This window comes from Mizuhopecten yessoensis, unplaced genomic scaffold (genome assembly GCF_002113885.1).
Source record: "Mizuhopecten yessoensis strain PY_sf001 unplaced genomic scaffold, ASM211388v2 scaffold11091, whole genome shotgun sequence".
In the NCBI taxonomy this organism is placed as follows: Eukaryota; Metazoa; Mollusca; class Bivalvia; order Pectinida; family Pectinidae; genus Mizuhopecten; species Mizuhopecten yessoensis.
Genome location: NW_018408875.1, coordinates 446,825 through 464,892, shown reverse-complemented (window position 1 = coordinate 464,892; position 18,068 = coordinate 446,825). Strand labels below are relative to the sequence as shown.

The window sequence follows — 18,068 nt, the reverse complement described above, 5'->3', positions numbered from 1 at the left end:
GAGTCTATAGGACACATTATATCTCCAGGGTCTGTAGGACAATCCTTTCTCCAGAGTCTATAGGACACATCCTATCTCCAGTGTCTGTAGGACAAGCCTTTCTCCAGAGTCTGTAGGACACATTATATCTCCAGTGTCTGTAGGACAAGCCTTTCTCCAGAGTCTGTAGGACACATCCTATCTCCAGAGTCTGTAGGAAACAATCTATCTCCAGAGTCTGTAGGACACAATCTATCTCCAGAGTCTAAAGGACACATTCTATCTCCAGGGTCTGTAGGACAATTCTATCTCCAGAGTCTGTAGGACACAATCTATCTCCAGAGTCTAAAGGACACATCCTATCTCCAGTGTCTGTAGGACACATTCTATCTCCAGGGTCTGTAGGACACATTCTATCTCCAGAGGTCTGTAGGACACATTCTATCTCCAGTGTCTGTAGGACACAATCTATCTCCAGAGTCTAAAGCACACATCCTATCTCCAGTGTCTGTAGGACACATTCTATCTCCAGGGTCTGTAGGACAATTCTATCTCCAGAGTCTGTAGGAGACAATCTATCTCCAGAGGGCTGTAGGACACATTCTATCTCCAGTGTCTGTACGACACAATCTATCTCCAGAGTCTAAAGCACACAACCTATCTCCAGTGTCTGTAGGACACATTCTATTTCCAGGGTCTGTAGTACACATTCTATCTCCAGGGTATGTAGGACACATTCTATCTCCAGAGGTCTGTATGACACATTCTATCTCCAGAGGTCTGTAGGACACATTCGATCTCCGGAGGTCTGTAGGACACATTCTATCTCCAGAGGTCTGTAGGACACAATCTATCTCCAGAGTCTAAAGGACACATTCTATCTCCAGTGTCTGTAGGACACATTCTATCTCCAGAGGTCTGTAGGACACATTATATCTCCAGAGGTCTGCATGACATCCTCTCCACAGGGATCTGTAGCAGTCTCATCCTTTTTCTCGGGTCAATAGCATAATCCTATCCCAATGATCTGTGCATACATCATCTTCGCAGGTTTGTGTAGGACGTATCCTATCTCACAGGTGTCTGTAGGATGTATCCTATCCCAGGTGTCTGTAGGATGTATCCTATCCCAGGTGTCTGTAGGACACATCCTATCCCATGTGTTTGAAGGACATATTCTATCCCTGTGTCTGTAGGACACATCCTCTTCTCAGGGATTTGTAGCACATGTCCTATCCCGTATCCCGAGGGTGTGTACGACATATCATATTCCAAATGTCTGTAGAACACATCCTATCCCCAGTGTCTGTAAGAGACATTCTATCCCCATGGTCTATAGATCTCATCCTATTCCCAGAGGTCTGTAGGACACATCCTATCCCCAGTGTCTGTAGGACACATCCTATCTCCAGTGTCTGTAGGACACATCATATCTCCAGTGTCTGTAGGACACATCCTATCCCTTGGGTCAGTATACGTAAGACACATGTCCTATCCCCAGGGTCTGTAGGACATGTCTTTTCCCCAGGGACTGCAGGACACATCCCATCCTCAGGGGTTTGTAAGACACATCCTGTCATAGAAAGCTGAAGAAAAAAAAAAATCGGTGTCACTCTTTTTTACAAAATAAAGGCATATCTCAATGGTTTTGAGGCGGTTATGATCTGGGTTTAATGATTGCTGGTGTAAAAGGTTTTGAAATCACCTGTTCTCATCTTGATTATTTACGGCCTTGCAAAACAATATATGTATACAAATTAACACCTGAACTATTTCATCACATATCTTTGAATTATTGATTAATTTTCTATTTCAAGTAAAACGCTAGAATATGAATTCATTATTAATGAAATAATACTAAATCAAGTAGCTTCCTGTGGTGAAGCATGACACTTTTGTATGAAATGCATCCCCGCATGATGAGACATTGAGGGTTGATATAAGGATCTGTCTGTATGTTCTTACGTATGTGTCCAATTGTCACAAAACACACATTCACAAACATCACTTCTTGTATAAGTTTGTGTTCAAACCTTCTGTGGTCAGAAACTAGGTCAATGTTACTATAAATAGATTTTTATGGAATTGGATGTCAGTGCTCCACTGACTTCATTTCTTTACCGATTGCTGTGAGACTTCACAAATATATTCACAAACATCATCTCTAGTAGGACTTGGCTTTTCCACCTGCTAAGGTCAAATCTAGGTCACTAACTACCGGTATAATTGGTAGAAATTGCTCTACAGATTAATTTCTTTTTCGATAATCATGAAACTTCATGCACATATCAACAATTATCACCTCATGATACATGACATGTACTAGTTTTTATTTTGACTTTCTGCAGTCAATTACCTTTGAATTAGCAGTGCGAGGGCATTCATATCATCTGTGATGCCTTGTTTAAATTTAAGTCTCTCTAAAATACATTGAATTGGACTATTGTTGATATTTCATTATCTGGATATGGTCTTTTATTATTATTTTCTTTGAATAAATTCATGACATAAAAATACAGAATTTACTATTTTTTTGTTATTATGGTGTAGTACGTGTCAAGCTTCCCATTGAAAATTTATGAGCTATCCTTGATGTTCTGTCAATATTGAACCTATTGTACATGGAGGATATTTACTTACAAATGAAGTTATGTAATGTTTAACTGTCATGATTGTATTTTTATGGTGTGACATATATATTGCCTTAATAAATCTAATCAAAATGGGGAAAAAAACATTGTTACTAGTTTTTGCATCAATTTTGCTTAAGACTTGACTGTTATAAGAAATAGACAAAATGTACTTGCATGGTGAAATTTCTATATATGGCATCAAGGTGCTAAATCATTTGGTCAGATAAGACAGTGTGTCAGTAAACCTGTCTATATTGATATCAAGGGAAACAGAGTCATTTGGTCAGATATGACTGTAATATATTAGTAATGTCTTTATTAAAGACAATGTAAAGAAATAAATCTTAAGGATCCCCGTATCACTGCAAAAAACTGAAACTTTTTTCCAGCGTAACTATAGTTATGATCATTGTTTTCTGAAACAAAAAATATACCTTGGGGCACTTTTATAAAAAAGAATAGAGAGACGAAATAAAGAAAAAGTAATAGTCAACCATAATATTCTGTTTGCGAAACGTCCGTGTGGCTAGACGTGACTCAAATTGTTAAATATTGCTGCTCTAACCGACTGATCTACCGATATCTTTAAGTCAACAAAAGTGTTCTGGACCAATCGGCTACAGTTGTATCCTAAACGAAATTAAGGGAAGGTTACTGTATATAAGAAAAACCACAGTGCAGTGGGACAGGGATCCTTAACTCATTCACCACTGAAACTATTCCAACCTTTGATTTGGAAGAGTTCAAATGTGTCTTCAGGGGTGAATGAGTTAAGGGGCAAATAAATCATTGAATATTCCGGTGTCAATAAATTCAGGTTTCATTTCTATTATGAAAATATTATACAGAGATTCAAACTGAAAACTACCAGTAGATTAAACTGTTTCTCTCATAGTAATATATATAAGGTATTAATATTAAAGGAGAATACTGTCATACTGAAACACTTTTGTATTCTTGGAGAATATCTATTCGTCAGCAACAATAAATTAAATATTAAAATAGGCAAATATAAAAAATACATATTATAGGTATAATGTAAGACCAGTTTAAATGAGTTGGTTCAGCTTTAACAGAAAGTTTTTTCTTAAATGGAACCCCAAAAAATACAACAACATTAAAATAACATAAAAACTGATAAAGTTGTCATGGAAACTGATACATCTACTGATGGTTTCGTTCCTTAAAAGAAGCTATCACATGGTTGTACATAAAAAAACGTTCACCAGGTTAGTTACACTTCATAAACCTTATCAGGGGTCAGTAAGTGTCATCATTAGGAGGCAAACAGTGTACTCATACATGTACATTGGAAATCGTGAGGTTTTGTTTCATAGATATGCTTTATAGGAGGATTCTAGAGGTCGTCTAAAGGGGTGAGTATATAATTCAGTCAGTATTTCATACGTTCATTTATATGACATAAACCTTTTTAGAGGTCACATGAGTTCATCATTGAAAGTTAAGGCATGTCATTTAATGGAAGTTTCTTCATGAGATATCTCCACTTTATAAAGGATATTACAGGTTACAGTAGGTCTTTGTTTTATGGTAAAAGTGCAAAGGACCATAACACTAGCTATGGGCATGTCCTTTGTTCCTGGCAGGGGTCAGATCAGAATGACCTCTACACCTTCCTCCCCTGTGGTCTCCTTCTGAGCTGTTAATGTGGGGGTCAGTCAAGGACAACCTTTAACCTGTGGGTCAGGGGAGGTCATCTACAAAGATAAGGGCCAGCTCACCGAAAGGAAGAAAAGAATTATATAAGATATTAATGCACTGGCTGCTGAATAACCGATGATGAGGAACATATGGTCACGAATACAATGTAGGATACATTCACATAGGATGCTGTAAGTTAACTCGACAAATATAAATCTTCAGCAACTACTGACATAATCTGCATGTTAACAAGTATTTATAAGTTTTGTTGTTTGAAACAATTGATTTAATCCAGCATCTGTATTTATTTTTCACTTCATGTTTAATAAAAAATCTTTTTTTTTTTTAAATGCCTGTCAAAAACTTTGGCGGAGCGTATTATGGTATGGGGAGCGTCTGTTGGTCCATCCGTCCAGTCATTGTCTGTCTGGGTAGTGGACCACAAAGCATGTCGTTCTTTCCTCAAATAAGCTAAATTGAGTACAAATCAAACAAGTCTCGGAGTGATGATTGACAAATTGGACAGAGCGCAGTTCTAGGTATTACATCATCTTACAAGCCGTAGAGACACACCCACCTGGGCATGTTTTATCAAATTCTCGTGTGTAAATAGGATTTGTAAAGCTACACTTGACACATGCATGTGATGAGATGAAAAAGATTTGTTTTACTGTAACCAGAAGTATGTGTAAATACAGACCAGGCTTTCATTTGACTTGTGCTCTATAAAACAAAAAGTCTTGATACCACAGTTGTTTGGCATGTCCTTCACAGAGCCTGAAGCCTTTTGCTACAAGAGTCATGTTTGACATACGTCCCCATATAAAACTATAAGCCTCGTTACCAGTATTACTTATAACATTTTCTCTATAAAACAATAGATATAATATTATTGTCATTTGAATTGTTCTTTATAAAACAATAGATATAATATCATTGTCATTTGAATTGTTCTTTATAAAACAATAGATATAATATCATTGTCGTTTGAATTGCTCTTTATAAAACAATAATTGTTAGACTCGATATCAGAGTCTTGATTTACTCTATAAGACTGTTGTTTCACACGCTCTCCATAAAGCAATATAAGATGAGATTAGTTAAGAAATAAGATTTTCTTTTCATTAGTCATTGGCTTCTTGCGAAAGTTTTGTTTGACTCATTCTCTGCAAAGAAATAAGACCAGATTCTCACATCTCAGACTGGGCTATCCCTGGTTATACCCCATGCTGTGTTTTTCAATCTTGTCTGATCTGTCTTGCACCTTTTGGCGCCAAATTTCACATGGCGATATATTCATCCACGTGCGCGTGCATAAACAAATTAACAACCAGCATTTTAGATATTCTATTTTGTCATTTGCAGGTAAATGTTTTGTTTTAGTGATATATGATGTAAAGTGTTAGATAAAAAGATGTAGTCATAGATTCAATCACAACAGGCCCTGCACACTTTTTGGTATCCAGAGGAAGGGCACAGGACCAGAATTTCCCACCAGAATAATATTAATAAAAATAATTTGAGGTTCTTATAAACCGTTTTATCACAATCTAGTTCGTAGGTCGTCTAAAAGCGGTTCACAAATTATTATCCATGGTTATAGGGCCTTTGCAAGCAGCCAATATATTTCCCTTCCTCCTGGGGAGCATACAGCCGATGCTGCCATTTTGGCACGCACAGCTAGCATTCTACAATTCTAGCACTGCCCAACTCTGTACTCATTTACAGCTGAGTAGACTGGAACAATCGGAGTAAAGTATCTTGCTCAAAGATACAACACAATGCCGTGCAGTGACTCGAACCCACAACCTTTGGTCACGAGCCGGCGTCCTACCACTAGACTACCGTGCCTCCCAAGAAGAAAAACATGGCGTTTGCTTTACCCTAAACCTTAATAAAACATGTTTTTCCTCTCTCTTTTGCATTGTTCGTGCGGATGCATACCAACGTAGCTTTAGTAGTACAGGAACCATGTAAAACCTCAGATCCAGAGGGAATACTTGTAAAATTTGATGAAAACATATACTTGTGAGGTGCATGAAAAAGATCTATTAACTGCTACTGAGCTAGATCAGGTTATCTCAGTCTTCGGCAAAGATTCTGTAATATCCCAGCTTTCGCTTGGGCCTCGGTTGGAATTGTGTTACAGAATCATTGCCCTTGACTAAGATAACCCCATCTGGCTCTGTAATACGTTCTAGATTTGTTCTTGTTTAATTTGTTTTTCTTCAAGCAATAGGACTTAATTTGATACCAGAGTCCGGTTTGACATGCTCACAACACGTTTAGTAATACTTAAGGTATAGACTTTACAACTTGTCAAAGTTTTGTCCTAGCCTAAATAAAAAATATCAAAAGTGCACTGTTGCTTGCTAGCTAGTGGGCTAAAAACTATTATCTCTTGTGATGTGTCATATATTTGTAACAGAGGTCATTATTTTTTCAGTACTGTGGGGTCGAACCCATGACCTCTGGTTTACTAGTCTTAAGCTCTACCTAACGAACTAGAGAGAATTCTCCCTATCTGGATGGTAAGAGGTGGCTAGTAGATTATACCAGGGTGACATATTAAATCAATTCTGTTTAGAATATGTACATTTATTTATTTTTTATCTGTTGTAACGTATTGTTTTTCTTGTATTATATTGATTTTATACTTGGACGGTTGATATTTACCTGGATTTAACGACAAGGACTGATCTATACTACTCTAGGTAGGAAATCATTACCAACTGCATCAACTGACGAGGATTGCTTGTATAATATGTTGTTTACGAATTGCTAGTTGTTCCTGTATGGGAGAATATTGATTTAGATCTAGTCACATGTTGTAATGTTAGATTACAGGAAGTGTGGTTGGTCATTAAGAGATAGATCGGACAAGGATATAATGATACTGTGTGGGTTGTAATAATCGAGATATGTAGCGAATGAAACAAATTATCTAGTAGATACAAGATACATATACCACACAATTAATACACTCCAGCTGTTTATCTAACAGTAGAAATAGCTTTGACCTTTGTAGAGGCGAAAGCTTAGGTAATATTATTTTGTATTTCAAGTACCATATTTAGCTACTTTGCTTCTTCAGACATTACTTTGACTTTAGTTCAGTAGCTATATACAGTATATGCTGACAGTAATGACCTTGAACTTGGATCAGTAACTATGCTGCCTACCTTGACCTTGGTTCAGAACCTTTGTAAACATTATGCTGCCTACCTTGACCTTGGTTCAGAAACCTTGTAAACATTATGCTGCCTACCTTGACCTTGGTTCAGAACCCTTGTTAACATTATGCTGCCTACAAGACCTTGGTTCAGAACCCTTGTAAACATTATGCTGCCTACCTTGACCTTGGTTCAGACCCCTTGTAAACATTATGCTGCCTACCTTGTCCTTGGTTCAGAACCCTTGTAAACATTATGCTGACTACCTTGACCTTGGTTCAGAACCCTTGTAAACATTACGCTGCCTACCTTGACCTTGGTTCAGAACCCTTGTAAACATTATGCTGTCTATCTTGGTATTTAGTATCTTTCCTGTCTACCTTGACTTTAGTTCAGTAGATATGCTTCCTACCTTGACATTGATTCAATAGGTATGCTGCCTACCTTAACATTGCATGGTTCAGTGGCAATGGTTCCTGCCTTGACCTTGGTTCAGTAGGTATGGTGTTTACCTTGACCTTGGTTAAAAAGTTAAACTTAATGCCTTTACCTTGGTTCAGTTGCTATGCTTCCTACCTTGACCTTGGTTCAGTAAACATGCTGCCTACCTTTACCTTTGTTCAGTTGCTATGCTTCCTGCCTTATCATTGTTTCAATAACCATGCTGCCTACCTAAATAACCTTGGTTCATTTGCTTTGCTTCCTACCTTGAAATTGGTTCATTAGATATGATTCCTACCTTGACCTTGGTTCAGTAACCGTGCTGCCTACCTTGACCTTGGTTCAGTGGCAATGGTTTCTACCTTGACCTGGGTTCAGTTGCTATGCTTCCTGCCTTATCATTGTTTCAGTAACTGTGCTGCCTACCTTGACCTTGGTTCAGTGACAATGGTTCCTACCTTGACCTGGGTTCAGTAGATATGCTTCCTACCTTGACCTTGGTTCAGTAACTGTGCTGCCTACCTTGACCTTGGTTCAGTGGCAATGGTTCTGCCTTGACCATGCATGGTTCAATAGGTATGGTGTTTACCCTGACCTCGGTTAAGTAGGTAAACTTACTACCTTTACCTTGGTTCAGCAGTGATGCTTCCTACCTTGACCTTGGTTCAGTAACCGTGCTGCCTACCTTTACCTTGGTTCAGTTGCTATGCATCCTGCCTTATCATTGTTTCAGTAACCGTGCTGTCTATCTAAATGACCTTGGTTCATTTGCTTTGCTTCCTACCTTAACCTTGGTTCAGTAGCTGATTGCGGCCTACTTTGAAATGAATTCATTAGATATGCTTCCTACCTTGACCTTGATTCAGTAACCGTGCTGCCTACCTTGACCTTGGTTCAGTAGATATGCTTCTTACCTTGACCATGATTCAATTACCTTACTGCCTACCTTGACCTTGGTTCATTAGATATGCTTCCTACCTTGACCTTGGTGCAGTAACCGTGCTGCCTATCTTGACCTTGGTTTAGTAGCTATGCTTCCTACCTTGATCTTGGTTTAGTGGATATGCTTCCTACCTTGACCTTGGTTCAGTAAATAGATGTTAATTAGGGATTTATAATTGTGGTCAATGGTTAACAAAATTGCCATGAAATGAGTCACACAAAATGTAAGTCATTTACTGTGTATATATGCATACACTGTAGTTACCAAAAGTAGATATTCAGTAAAGGAGAGCTCCTAGGTGATAATTAATGACATCAATAGACCCTGAGGAAACCTCATGCCAAATTCAGTGTTTTTATGTGACTGGTATCGATAGCACTAAAGGTTTAAAGCCACTTCACTATGATATAATGTAAGGAACCTTATTTATTGTGTTAACAGCAATAAAAGTTACCCGTTCATCTTCCATGATTAATATTCGTAAAATAGAAATATCTCTATCTGTTATTTTTTTGGGGATGTTTAGTATGCGGAATGTGCTGTAGGTTATTATATTTTATTGCAGTGATCAAGATTCATAGCACACATGCCGACGAGAATGTTTACCCTCAAGTATTTTTTCCTGTCATATTTTTAATAAAAATGCAGATAGATTTATTTGCTACCTTGCACCTCTGCTATAGGCTCTATAATACCTGTGCAAATTTACATATTATGCAATGTCAATTGTTTATAGAGGTGTGTACAGGTATGTTTTATTGAAAGGTATGCTGTAAGTAGGGGCGCTCTAGACTTCGGGGAGATCGTACACATAGCCAGCAGTCAAAACATGTACTTATCAGGAATATATCAGGTCTGCCAAACTCTAGTGATACCCATTTAGGGCATTCCCCAAAGTTAAATAAATACCTCTCTGCTGTACATACACTATGACTATTGTGTTTGTGCTGGTGGATATGAAATACAAATTTAGTTCGGAATCGTAGTAATGACGTATTCTAGCAGTGAGGATAATGAGCAAAATTGAACGATATTGTGACATTTCCATTCTGACAAGACAGGTTGTCGGATTAAACAGGTGGTGTGTATGTACCGTTATTGTGATTGTATATCAAGGTAGTTTTATATAACATGACTATATTCTAGTCTATATAATGGTCTACCGTTGGCCAGTGTATGTACACATTGGTAATATAATAGTCTTATATGATATCTTACTACCATATACTGTGTATATGATATTCAGAGGCAGATTAATATATTTCAGGACAGAGATTTTATAATAACCTTGGACAGTATATATGACATGATATTTTTAGTCAATATATATATGAAATCTTCAAACAGTATATATGATATCCTAGGACTGTGTGTATGATCAATCCTTTAATCAATATATATGAAATCTATGTTCAGTATATATGATATTCTAGACAGAGTTTATGATATTCTTGGACAGTATGTATGATATGATGTCTTAAGTCAGTATAAATGAAATCTTTGTACAGTATATATGATATCTTCGGCAGTATATATATGATATTCTTGGACAGTATATATGATATCCTGGGACATTATGTATGATAAATCCTTTAATCAATATATATGAAATCTTAGGACAATATATATGATGTCCTAGGACAGTATATATAATATCCCAAGGACAGTTTTTAAGAAGTTTTAGGACGATATATATGATATCCTAGGACAGTGTATAAAATATTCTAAGGACAGTTTTTAAGAAATTTTAGAACAATATACATGTATATGATATCCTAGGACAGTGTATAAAATATCCTAAGGACAGTTTTTAAGAAATTTTAGGACAATATATATAATATCCTAGGACAGTATATAAAATATCCGAAATACAGCTTTAAAGAAATCTTAGGACAATTATATATATCTAATATCCAAGGACAATATATATGTGATATCCTTGGACAATATATAATAGTATCCTAGGACACTGCATATTATATCCCAGGATAATAATCTGGAACACATGCAGAGTTATGTCTGTATACTAACTGCTAGTCAACACAGTGGGAGCCTCCCACACCCTGTAGCTGATACATGTGATAGCTTTGGTACCCTCCCACCACAGTGGAGAGTTTTACCCTCAGATGAAGGACAGTGCAGTGAGTGACAAGCAGGAGAAACTCATTCACAAAAATCGGCTACACTAACCGTGATATGGTGGTATTGGTTTACAGGGGAAGCTGTGAGGTAGGATGTGTGGTAATATCTCACTGACACCAGTACAGACAGCTAACTCTTCAGGTGCTAAATGTTAGTGTGTACCCAGAGGACTAATACAGCTCACTGTTACACCATGGGACGGAGGCTGAACTGGTACCTGGGTGTAGTTATACTTTTACAGGTAAGTCAGTATTGTTTTGTTTGATTACATTTTAGGTAACAAAAATAGGAAGATTATTGAAACATTCTAATTAGACTTTTAATTTTGTTGTGTATCACAGCATGAAATTTTGTTTCAGGCATTTAATATATTTATTACAATTTTCAGTTTATGTTGTAATTGTGATATTAATCAAGCATTGCGTTTACATTAGGTAAGATGACATTAGTTTATGTTTACCTGTATTAGGTTAAGATACAGCCTTTTATTTGCCTCCAAAGGATAACTTATCATCTTTTATCGACACACATTAGATGGATTGTAGTGTTGGATCGGGATGCTGTGACCTTTTTGCCTGAATTTCTATTATAACAAATGAAAATTTACCTTTGTCATAGCTTAGTGTATAGTTAACATAGAATCAAATACTATTTTGAAATGTAAATGTATGGATCGAGTGCTATGGATAAATTGATTCCCAAGTGAACCTGTTATATAAGGATTTATTGAAGTTCACCTTCAGTAGCCTGTCAGGTATTTCAACCTTAGTGAAGGATAAGATATTAACGGGACAATATGTGCATTTACCTGAAGTAAATTTACATAAAATTTCTTAGAGAATTTAAAAATGAGAATTATGTTCATGTATTGAATTTGCAGTATCTGTATTGCCATTAAAAATGTTTTCAATAGACCACAAGGTAACGCAAGATTTTTTGTATTTCATACAGTTAAACACTTTTCTGTATTTTCACCTGTGATAAATTACTTTTAGTACACCTGTAAATTAAAGCAGAGTTGTAGATCTACACAACCTGATAAGGACGGTTCTTATTTTAACATTTCGAGAATGTTAGAAAACTAATGATTAGTTTTTCTGTTTTCTTCCTTATCATTTTGAATGAAAGCATTAATACAAATGCAAACATTTTAAACTGATTAAAAATGAAACAAAATGGAAAGAAAACGGTTCCCTTATCAATAGTTGAAACTGTATTTGATTTTACTGCATGTTGATATCCTAACGTGCACATACATAACTCACATGTGAGAGAATTAACCTGTAATAATTAGTAAAGTTTTGCAGACATATACCGGGTATTTTACAATCACACAAGGGACTAAATAGGTGATGTAGTCAATGTCCATTTGTGTGAATGATATGATTAGTGAAGGTGATTGCCTGTAGTATTGTACAATCAGTGATGGCCCATTAAAGGAAAGGGTCTCACTGCTCCCTTATAAGAGAAAGAAATGATATAAAAGAAAAATAAACAGTTTTGGTATAAAAGGAGTTTTAAGTAGCAATACCTGGAGCCTGACCTTGCCATTTTCACTCTCTATAGTTTGGATGGATTGATACTCTGATTTTTTTTCACTTTTGAAATTGATTATCTGAGTATTAAAAACTGTTTATCTTTATTTTTGTTCAAATTCCATAAATTCATTCTAAGGTACGTCTTTAACTATCATAGATATTGGTCAATTTGTTAGAACTTTTCAGACATTTTTAGATTTTTTCCATGCTGTTTCTTCCCATGGAAAAATTGAAAAATTATCAAGTATATGGATGCCTCGCCCACTTAATGAACCATGTAACTAATTATTACTCAAATGTGAGGAAATTAGACATAATTCAGTAATCATTTCTGTGAATGAAGGATAATTACAGCATGTCTAGTGACATCAGTGGTATGACTTTTTCTACACAGCTAAAATCTATACTCTTATTGGTTATTGATTTGGTGTTAAGTATTACAGAATATTAGATGTGGTTCTGTGGCACTTTTATGTATTTCTGCTGACTGTAACTGTTGATGCGCACTGTCTTATCAGAGTTCGCTACACTGACATGATATTGTTGAATAATTAACCTGACCAACAACTTGGCATTTGTTATCCTTGCAGACTTATTGCCCTGGATCCAATAGCATGTCTGTTGTTAGTAAACTGTTTGTAACCAAATTAGACGTAACATTTCGGTAAATATGATTTTACCATGGATGTATCGCTGAACCAATTGTTGAAGCATTACACCTGATGGTTGTATAACACAAAACCATACTTATCATACTAAACCAACAGTAATATTATCAAATTCATGGTAGCACTTAACCCATGGTAGCAGTCTACATTTGATTGGTTGTAGCACAAAAATCATGGAAACCGTTTAAATCTGATTGGTTGTAACTCAAAATGTATTGGTAGCAGTCGATCTTTATATGATTGGTTGTAGCACAAAATTCTCATGGTAGTGGTCTAAATCTGATTGGTTGTAGCACAAAATTCATGGTAGTGGTCTAAATCTGATTGGTTGTAGCACTGAATTCATGGTAGAAGTCTGAATCTAATTAGTTGTAGCACTGAATTCAAGGTAGTAGTCTGAATCTAATTGGTTGTAGCACTAAATTCATGGAAGCAGTCTGAATCTAATTGGTTAAGCACTAAATTCATGGTAGAAGTCTGAATCTAATTGGTTCTAGCACTGAATTCATGGTAGAAGTCTGAATCTAATTGGTTAAGCACTAAATTCATGGTAGAAGTCTGAATCTAATTGGTTGTAGCACTAAATTCATGGAAGCAGTCTGAATCTAATTGGTTGTAGCACTGAATTCAAGGTAGTAGTCTGAATCCTATTAGTTGTAGCACTGAATTCATGGTAGAAGTCTGAATCTAATTGGTTGTAGCACTAAATTCATGGAAGCAGTCTGAATCTAATTGGTTGTAGCACTGAATTCAAGGTAGTAGTCTGAATCTAATTGGTTGTAGCACTGAATTCATGGTAGAATATTAGTCTGAATCTAATTGGTTAAGCACTAATCTCATGGTAGAAGTCTGAATCTAATTGGTTGTAGCACTAAATTCATGGAAGCAGTCTGAATCTAATTGGTTCTAGCACTGAATTCAAGGTAGTAGTCTGAATTTGATTGGTTGTAGCACTGAATTTATGGTAGAATTCTTAAGCTGAAAGGTCGAAGCACAAAATATATGGTAGCAGTCTACATCTGATTGGTTGTAGCAGGGGATCATGGTAGTAGCTAGTCTAAATCTGATTGGTTGCAGCAAAACATTCATGGTAGCACTAAACCCAATTGGTTGTATAGCACTGAATAGTTGTAACACCAAGTCTGATAAGTACACTTACCCCGATTGGTTATAGCACAAAGCCTTAGATGTATTACCAAACCTGTAATTGTTATACACCAAAATCATGATTTTAACACTGAATGCATGGTTACAACATTAAAACCAGTGGTTGCTACAGTTCACCAAATTCACGGTCTCACCAAGACCATGTGACAGTAATACCAAGATCATGGTTGTATCACGGGCTACACAAACTAGTAACAAGGGGAATGTGATAAAGAAGAGCCAGAACTATTGCATCACTGTACTGGTTAGGAGGGTTCTATTCCACAAACTCACTAGGAAATGAAAAGGTGTGCAGATATTGGAAGAACATAGGTTAACTGACCAGAGGCATTTCAATGGCAACAGGCTTGGAGAAAAAGTTCTATAAATTTTTGAATCGTCAACCTGTTTTGCATGGACATTGGGCTTTTACAGGACCATTCCACATTGCTAAAAGTTCTTACAATACTCTCATTATCTTTCTTTAGATTATATGAGTATGGTAAGAATTCTGTATGTGAGTATGGTAAGAATTCTGTATCTAAGTATGGTAAGAATTCTGTATCTGAGTATGGTAAGAATTTCTTATCTGAGCATGGTAAGAATTCTGTATCTGAGTATGGTAAGAATTCTGTATCTGAGTAAGTTAAGAATTCTGTATCTGAGAATGGTAAGAATTCTGTATCTGAGTATGGTAAGAATTCTGTATCTGAGTATGGTAAGAATTCTGTATCTGAGTATGGTAAGAATTCTGTATCTGAGTATGGTAAGAATTCTGTATGTGAGTATGGTAAGAATTTTGTATCTGAGTATGGTAAGAATTCTGTATGTGAGTATGGTAAGAATTCTGTATCTGGGTAAGGTAAGAATTCTGTATCTGAGTAAGGTAAGAATTCTGTATCTGAGAATGGTAAAAATTCTGTATCTGAGTATGGTAAGAATTCTGTATCTGAGTATGGTAAGCATTCTGTATCTGAGTATGGTAAGAATTTCTTATCTGAGCATGGTATGAATTCTGCATCTGAGTATGGTAAGAATTCTGTATCTGAGTATAGTATGGTAAGAATTCTGTATCTGAGTATGGTATGGTAAGAATTCTGTATCTGAGTATAGTATGGTAAGAATTCTGTATCTGAGTATAGTATGGTAAGAATTCTGTATCTGAGTATGGTAAGAATTCTGTATCTGAGTATGGTAAGAATTCTGTATCTGAGTATAGTATGGTAAGAATTCTGTATCTGAGTATGGTAAGAATTCTGTATCTGAGTATAGTATGGTAAGAATTCTGTATCTGAGTATGGTAAGAATTCTGTATCTGAGTATAGTATGGTAAGAATTCTGTATCTGAGTATGGTAAGAATTCTGTATCTGAGTATAGTATGGTAAGAATTCTGTATCTGAGTATGGTAAGAATTCTGTATCTGAGTATAGTATGGTAAGAATTCTGTATCTGAGTATGGTAAGAATTCTATATCTGAGTATGGTATTAACTCAGTACTTGAGAATTTAAATATACATTGTGACTCATTCACCCCTGAAATTTCATGATGGACTATTCCAACCTTTGAATTGGAAGGGTTCAAAGGTGTCATCAGGAGTGAATGAGTTAACTCCTTGGTGACACAGAAGTAGATTCCACTCCGGTATCAGCACACCTTTGCTTTGGATATATATTCTTACAGGGGTGAATGGGTTGCAATAATCTAGGCATTCCAACATGAGATAAGATGAATGGCAGTAGCTGTGTTGAATATTTCCTCCTTTGCTGTGTTACAAATCATCTAAACAAAACTGACCTCCAGTCACAATAATCATGTTTTAATATTCGTGTTCATCTACAACAAACATTGCTATCTTTTCCAAAAACACTGATGCTGTTCCTGGAGATGTGGCCATCTGTCAGGACTTTGAAGAGGCACAATGTAAGGTCTCCAATCTCTTTACAAAATAAACAAACTCCGACTTCGTTTTCTTCAAAATTGTTACCTTACTTAACATTGTCAAAGGTTAAAATAATGAAATATGAAATCTTTTGCTTTTGATCAAGTCATAATATTTTCTTTCCATATACGAACAATAATAATAGGGCACCCCCAATTTTTTTTCTAGCAATAAGCCCATGCCTTGTAATAAGCCCACCTGTGTATGTTGCAGTTTAAAATACGTAAACTAAAAACAAACAGTTACGCTGAGTCACCAACCACCATCTGATTTATCAAGATTCAACCAATGAGGAAGAGGGAGGAACAAAACATTGTGCATGATATTAACTCACAACTGGATAACATTGAGTTTAGATATTTGATTACACATTTTTGTTTGACTGCATTGTGACAATCAACTCTTATAATAAAATGTTTAAATGTCAAAGTATAGCATATTCTTTTCATGAGTAATCTTATAAATACCTTTAAAATTGCTTTATGCTAAATCAATGGCAAGGGTCAAAGGTTATACATTCCAGGATGGTCGTGGATAGCACACTTGCCTTTCATCAAGGCGGCCAGGGTTTGATCCTCGATAGAACGTGACAAGGTATGGGGTCCAGTGTTCTCCCCAGGCTGTTTTTGCAGCATGGCACCATGCTCCTATAATTTCTTGCCATGCTGCTATCCTAGATCTTTTCTGCTATATATTCATAGTAAATCTAAAGTTACCATGCTGCTTTGATTTTACATAGAGTGCTGCTTTAACAGAAATATTGAAATACCATGCTTCTTTCAAAACATTCTGGGGAGAACACTGGGGTCAACTGCCCGATCATGTGGGACTTCTCCAGGTTCTCCGGTTTCCTCCCACAATAAGACCCTGTGTGCGCTAACATGGGGACCAACAAAAGTGCTTAATAAAAGTTGAAATAACTTGTTTCATAATTGTTGTAAAATAAATAAAGTTTATTATATATACATTCCAAGACAAAGATTTCCTGTTAGTAAATATATCTAGTTTCTTAATTAAAGAATCCTGTCAATAGGCTTAGGAAGGAGGTCAAAGGTCAAATACAGTAAAAATTCATTTGAAGCCAGAACCAAATTCTAAACCTTGAAAAGAAAATCAATGTTGTTTTAGCTCAAGTCAAATGTCAAATTTGGATACAGGAAATACCAAGTTTAGTACTGTTAATCTCAAATTTTTCATGAGGGAAAATCCTATGGCAAATTAATATTCTAAAAACGATATAAAGTATTCATAATGAACTGTATTTGACAGAATATTTGCCTTCTAAAAACGATATAAATTATTCATAATGAACCATATTAGACAGAATAAATGCCTTCTAAACACGATATAAACTATTCATAATGAACCGTATTTGACAGAATAATAGCATAAAATGACAAAGTATAGTAATATACCCCTGTAAANACTGGAAATGGGTTAGTATAGTAATATAACCCGGTAATAAAGTAAGGAAGGGGTGCAGGGCTCTCCTGGAAATGACATAGTATAGCAATATACCCCTGTAACAAAGTTAGGGAGGGGTGCAGGGCTCTACTGGAAATGGGTTAGTATAGTAATATACCCCTGTAACAAAGTAATGGAGGGGTGCATGGCTCTCCTGGAAATGGGTTAGTATAGTAATATACCCCTGTAATAAAGTAAGGGAGGGGTGCAAGGCTCTACTGGAAATGGGTTAGTATAGTAATTTAACCCTGTAACAAAGTTAGGGAGGGGTGCAGGGCTCTACTGGAAATGGGTTAGTATAGTAATATACCCCTGTAACAAAGTAAGGGAGGGGTGCA

General features: G+C 36.1%; 1 protein-coding gene across 6 annotated transcripts in view; it reads left to right on the top strand.

Moving 5' to 3' along the window:
• Positions 1 to 18,068, top strand: part of LOC110465558 (thrombospondin type-1 domain-containing protein 4-like) — a 120,527-nt gene that overhangs the window by 26,083 nt on the left and 76,376 nt on the right. For 2 of the 6 annotated variants that reach the window (XM_021521479.1, XM_021521474.1), the window contains exon 1: positions 10,851 to 11,214. In XM_021521479.1, the coding sequence (XP_021377154.1) occupies positions 11,122 to 11,214 (93 nt within the window). In that variant the 5' untranslated portion in view covers positions 10,851 to 11,121. Of the gene's footprint in view, positions 1 to 9,713; positions 9,917 to 10,850; positions 11,215 to 18,068 lie in introns of those variants that run through there. The other 4 variants (XM_021521478.1, XM_021521475.1, XM_021521477.1 and 1 more) reach the window with 4 other exon arrangements.